The sequence below is a fragment of the Solanum stenotomum genome, chromosome 4 (assembly GCF_019186545.1).
Source record: "Solanum stenotomum isolate F172 chromosome 4, ASM1918654v1, whole genome shotgun sequence".
Classification (NCBI taxonomy): Eukaryota; Viridiplantae; Streptophyta; class Magnoliopsida; order Solanales; family Solanaceae; genus Solanum; species Solanum stenotomum.
In genome coordinates this window covers 16,509,897-16,516,241 of record NC_064285.1, presented here as the reverse complement: position 1 = coordinate 16,516,241, position 6,345 = coordinate 16,509,897, and the positions used below count along the sequence as shown (strand labels likewise).

Below are 6,345 nucleotides of genomic sequence, written 5' to 3'. Positions count from 1 at the left end.
CGAAAATGCGTCAATTTTCTTTCTTAAAAAATCAATGACAACTCATACAGTTACATTATCATTGACTTGACTCCTGTCCTCCAAACTAATAGAGAGTTTGACAAAGTTGCCAAAGGAAGACAAGTTGAGTTTGAAAATTGTAAAGAAATTATTGATTAATGAGACGACTTCATACAGTCACATTATCATTGACTTGACTCCTCTCCTCCAATAGGATGAAAAGAATATCAAATTGTTTGTTTGGATGACGAGGAAGTGATCAATGAAAGAATTTTTTGGCATTCAGTTAATCGAATATGAATATACATATAGAGAGAGACAAGGAGATGAAGAAATACTCCCAAAATTTGACACAATAATGAGAATGTATTTGTTGCAGTTTTAATATAATGAAATTTGTAATTCTAATTTTGTAACTAGCTAGTTTACTGTGATTTAGCTTTGACATGTCAGCTCTTGATAAGCAAAATATGGGCCTTTTAAACTCAAGTTTTTACCCAAGATTATGCTTACTGTATAATTATTATATCAATTTTGCTGTTAATTGATGGATTGAATGCTCGTTCCATGTTTGGCTGTCAATTGACGACAATACATGAGTGCTTAGATTGAGAGTATTTCCTGCTTTAATTTTTGTGGCAAGCCTATCTATCTGAAAATAACGTAGGTATTCTGATAAATTAAATCTACTAAATTAGTCTAGTGATGAATTATATTTTAGAAAAAAAATTGTTAAAATTGCGTACCTTGGGATTCGCAGGTATCAAACTTTATGGTGCCATCATTGCAGAAGCACAACGACTCGTGTGTTGAATTGTCGTAACCGCAAAGCCCTTCTGATGCCTCACACTTTCTGCACTCCTTTGCGATCTGCCAGTCTAGTACGAATCCCTCTCCAATCGCCGTACCAACTCCTCTATTGAACCCACCATACATCACCGGCACCACCACTTTCTTCTCACAAATTCCATACCACTTCAAATCTTCCGGCTCATAATCCCCAACATAAAAATATGAATTGCTTCCTCTTGATGTTAAGCAATCTAACGGGTAAGCATAACCTGGAAGGGAAACGGTACAGTTGTAATAGAAATTAATGTACAAATCAAGCTCCGAATATTCCAATGGCATGTCGTCATTCAGAGTAAGGTTATGATGTACTCTTGGGCATCCTCTGTGATCAACACCATCAATATCCACCACAGTAAGGGAGGAGTTATCGTAGTCAATTTTCGTAACACTGAAAAAGTCTTCAGAAATGTACAAAATTGAATCAGTTTGAGAGCAATTGATCCCGAATCCTGGATAACCACAGTATTGTGGAGAGGCGGAGTTGTAGTTGTCAAGTCTCCAAAAAGGATATGAAATATTAAGTCCATTATCGCAAACAGATGAAGGGCATTAACCAAATGGCGTAGTATTATCAGCTCTACTGGAGTTGATGCTGAACAGAAGAAGAAGAGAGATGAAGAATAATTGAGTTGGACACATCGTTAGATGATGTTTGGAAAAAATTGCAAATTGATTGTGGTTTACATGTAGTTTGTCCTACCAAAATAATGTATTATATTTCTTATATATTGTCTTGGTCGTCATGGAGGAATTAAGAAAAAGCCTAAAATAGTTATTTATATTTGGGTTAAGACTGAAATCATTTTTAGATTTTTACATGGAGCAGTAATGGTCATTTCTGTTGCATTCTTAGATTTAACATTTGATTTTGTCCACAATTTTATGAATGGAATATTCAATCATTTTAAAACATATTTAATAGAAATAATAATTGTACGAGAGAGAAGGTTAGAAGAAGAGCACCTTGTTCTGTTTGGTAAATATATTATTGCAACTAAACTAAGAATACCTTGACATATGATGTTGCAAGAAAGAAAAGATTTATACTATTATACGTGAAAATGACGTGATGAACCTCTCGATGATAACTGCAATAACAATTCTTTTAAACAAAACAAGGTGTTTATCTTCTCATCATCTCTCATGTGCAGTTATTATTTTTACTAAATGTATAAAAAGATGATTGAACATTCTATACATAAATTGTAGAGAAATTCATGTTGAAAATAGGCAAAAGTTTGGGAGAGGATTAAAAGTTACCAATATTGCAAACGTGAGGGACTATTACTATTCCATGTACAAAAGTCAAAAATGATTTTGTGTCTTAACCCAAAAATAAGACAATTGCAATGACAAGTCGTCATCTAGAGTAAGATAAGGGAGTAGCCACTGTCATTAATCTCCCTTACAGAATTGAATTGATTTTAGAGCAATTGATCCCAAATCCTGGATAACCACAGTACTCTTGAAAGGTAGAGTTCTGTCAATATGAAATATCAAGTCCATTATTGCAGACACATGAAGGGAAATAAGCAAATGACGTATTATTGTGAAGAAGGAGAATAATTGACTTGGACACATTGTTAGATAATAATTGAACTGTCGATTTCAGGTGTTTTAATGATCCTCACAAATGCAGGGACCCGGTCCCTAACAGAGTACTTTCATCTAGGTTTAAAATGTTGTACAGATGTCTTGTCATGTGGTCGGTGGAAAGGCCAGCGTACTTCACCAATATGAATGGACGAGGTTGTTTGTTCAGTGGTCAATAACTCTTGTTGGTGATTGATATATTCAACAATAACAAACAACTACTAGAATTCATTCAAAAAGAGACTGAGTGAGTCTTTTCAAGAACTCAAGCATCAAAAAACATATATGGCAAGGGACCCTTGTAGACTGAAGAAGAGCAATCTTGAAGTATTGTTATTTTTGAATGTTTGTATTGTGCTGAAATTGTAGGATTCATTTCATATTCATAAAGAAACGTTTCAAAACCTTTTGGTGTGTATTGATTATAAGAACACCANATTTTCTTTCTTAAAAAATCAATGACAACTCATACAGTTACATTATCATTGACTTGACTCCTGTCCTCCAAACTAATAGAGAGTTTGACAAAGTTGCCAAAGGAAGACAAGTTGAGTTTGAAAATTGTAAAGAAATTATTGATTAATGAGACGACTTCATACAGTCACATTATCATTGACTTGACTCCTCTCCTCCAATAGGATGAAAAGAATATCAAATTGTTTGTTTGGATGACGAGGAAGTGATCAATGAAAGAATTTTTTGGCATTCAGTTAATCGAATATGAATATACATATAGAGAGAGACAAGGAGATGAAGAAATACTCCCAAAATTTGACACAATAATGAGAATGTATTTGTTGCAGTTTTAATATAATGAAATTTGTAATTCTAATTTTGTAACTAGCTAGTTTACTGTGATTTAGCTTTGACATGTCAGCTCTTGATAAGCAAAATATGGGCCTTTTAAACTCAAGTTTTTACCCAAGATTATGCTTAATGTATAATTATTATATCAATTTTGCTGTTAATTGATGGATTGAATGCTCGTTCCATGTTTGGCTGTCAATTGACGACAATACATGAGTGCTTAGTTTGAGAGTATTTCCTGCTTTAATTTTTGTGGCAAGCCTATCTATCTGATAATAACGTAGATATTCTGATAAATTAAATCTACTAAATTAGTCTAGTGATGAATTATATTTTTTTTAAAAATTTGTTAAAATTGCGTACCTTGGGATTCAGTGGTGCAGGTATCAAACTTTATGGTGCCATCATTGCAGAAGCCCAATGACTCGTGTTTTGAATTGTGGTAACCGCAACGCCCTTCTGATGCCTCACACTTTCTGCACTCCTTTGCGATCTGCCAGTCTAGTACGAATCCCTCTCCAATCGCCGTACCAACTCCTCTATTGAACCCACCATCCATCACCGGCACCACCACTTTCTTCTCACAAATTCCATACCACTTCAAATCTTCCGGCTCATGACCCCCAACATAAAAATATGAATTGTTTCCGCTTGATGTTAAGCAATCTAACCGATCAGCAGAATCTGGAAGGGAAACGGTACAGTTATAATAGAAATTAAGGTACAAATCAAGCTCTGAATATTCCAATGGAAAGTCGTCATTCAGAGTAAGGTTATGATGTACTCTCGGGCATCCGTTGTTATCAAGAGCATCAATATCCACCAGGGTAAGGGAGGAGTAATCGTAGTCAATCTTCGTAACATTGAAAGAGTCATCGGAAATGTACAAAATTGAATCAGTTTGAGAGCAATTGATTCCGAATCCTGGATAACCACAGTATTGTGGAGAGGCGGAGTTGTACTTGTCAAGTCTCCAAAAAGGATATGAAATATTAAGTCCATTATCACAAAAAGATGAAGGGCAATAACTAAATGGCGTAGTATTATCAGCTCTACTGGAGTTGATGATGAACAGAAGAAGAAGAGAGACGAAGAATAATTGCATTGTTGGGAGTTGATGTTTGAAGAATTGCAAACTAATTGTGGTTTACTTGTGTATTCAACCAAATACTGTATTATATTTCTTATATTTGACTTGGTCACGGAGGAATTTGGAAGATAGAGGAGAAGAAAGTGACAGGCACCCCGCCGGACTTTCAAAAATGAAAAGTGTCTCATAAATTAGGACAGAGAGAGTAGAAATTAAGGTTCATATCAAGCTCCAAATATTGCAATGGCAAGTCGCCATCTAGAGTAAGACAAGGGAGTAGCCACTGTCATTAATCTCCCTTACAGAATTGAATTGATTTGAGAGCAATTGATCCCAAATCCTGGATAACCACAGTACTCTTGAAAGGTGGAGTTCTGTCAATATGAAATATCAAGTCCATTATTGCAGACACATGAAGGGAAATATGCAAATGATGTATTATTATGAAGAAGGAGAATAATTGACTTGGACACATTGTTAGATGATAATTGAACTGTCGATTTCAGGTGTTTTGATGATCCTCACAAATAAAGGGACCCGGTGTAACATCCGACAATTTGAAATAGCTTTGAAGAGGCTTAGGATTGGAATTTTTCTTTTTTTGGAAAAAAATTTTAAAGTTTTGGAAATTTGGCTAAGTATGGAAAAGGTGAGTTTTTGGCCAACTTTGATCAGTCGTAACTTCTAGCTCATGATGAGTTAGAAGTATTTCCAGTTATGGTTGCATAGCCCTCGGAACGATCTTTCCAACGCCGCCGAGTTTGCTCAATTCCGAGTCCGTATGAGCGAGTTATGACCTTTGAAAGTTGGGCAGTTGACAAGGAAATCCGTCCGGGAATCATTAAGGGCATTTTAGTCTTTTCCCTAGCCAATTCTTTTGGGATTATATTGTTGTATAGGGCTGATCTTTGGATCATTTTTTTTCCATTCTAAGAGAGTGAAGGCTAGGGCTTGAGAGTGAAGAAGAGAGGAATAAGAGAAGAAGAGGAGAAGAAGAAGAAGAGGAAAATCGAGGAGATCAACAAGTTCCACCAAGATCATCGTGGATTTTCGTCGGGGGTGATCCCTACCAAGGTATGTGAGCTTTTAGTGTTGGGTGCTCCTTTCCCCCACACACCCAACCCCTTTTATTCATTAAGAAAGGATTGGCTTTGTTGTTAAAGTTGTGAGTTGTTGTGGTTAAAGTTGTTAAAGTTGTTAGTTGTGGTTGTTGATTGAAATGTTGAGATTCTTGATGATTTGGAACTTGTTTCCGGTTGGGGTTTTGAGTTGAAATCTATTGAATGTTGAGGGACTTCATGTTTTTAAGTGATTGGGGCTGGAACCTTTGAGGTTAGAGGATTTAGAGTTGGAGACGTGAAGGAGAAAGTCGGGCAACTTGCGAGGAGCACGTCCGCGTCGCGGACTTGTTCCCTCTGTGAACAAAAATCTTCTCCGCGTCGCGGACAGGACGCGGACTCCACTGTTTTCAGAATTTATGTTCGAAGATTTTCTTTAGTTTGGCTGTCCCAAATCATTCCTAAATCATTCCTAAACACCTTGGGGTCCTTCCAAATACCAATCAAGTCCTTGAATCCATAATTAAATTCAAGAAAGTTAGGATCAAGTCAAGTGAAGTTAGAAGTCAAGTGGAGTTAGGACCAAGCTTAGAAGTTAAGCAAGTCAAAGCAAGTCTTTAAAGCTTTTCAAGAGTCGTTATTGAACGTCTTAACGTCGTTTCAAGTTTCAAGTTGAGTTAAGAGTTTCAAGTCAAAAGTAAAGAGTCTAAGTAAAGTAAGGAGTAAAGAGTCGAGTCCATTTCTCCAAAGTTATTAGGGAACTATGTACTTCCCAAAGAAGTTCTAAATGTTTTTACATTTAAGTAAGAAAGGAGCCATGTTTTCCAAAAGAGCCTTTGGGCTAAGTTTTGAGTAATCGTCTCAATCAAAGAAAGAAGTTATTTTAAAAGCATGAGCCAAAGTATTTTTGGGAGCAGTATTGAGCACCGAATTGGGGACACGAGT

General features: G+C 36.1%; 1 protein-coding gene across 1 annotated transcript; it reads right to left on the bottom strand.

The window, feature by feature from the left end:
* Positions 1-1,043: 1,043 nt before the first annotated feature.
* On the bottom strand, positions 1,044-4,357 carry LOC125861318 (LEAF RUST 10 DISEASE-RESISTANCE LOCUS RECEPTOR-LIKE PROTEIN KINASE-like 2.1). The gene is made up of 3 exons (XM_049541239.1): positions 3,616-4,357; positions 1,162-1,301; positions 1,044-1,061 (listed from the first exon to the last, which is right to left on the bottom strand). The coding sequence occupies exons 1-3, from the start codon at positions 4,355-4,357 to the stop codon at positions 1,044-1,046; spliced, it is 900 nt and encodes a 299-aa protein (XP_049397196.1).
* Positions 4,358-6,345: the final 1,988 nt, after the last annotated feature.

Excerpts from the sequence above, each read along its gene's own strand:
- LOC125861318 (XM_049541239.1), bottom strand. The coding sequence starts at position 4,357 with ATGCAATTATTCTTCGTCTCTCTTCTTCTTCTGTTCATCATCAACTCC. Across the intron at positions 1,302-3,615 it reads CTGCACCACTGAATCCCAAG|GATTCGGGATCAATTGCTCT; the intron begins GTACGCAATTTT and ends GTGGTTATCCAG.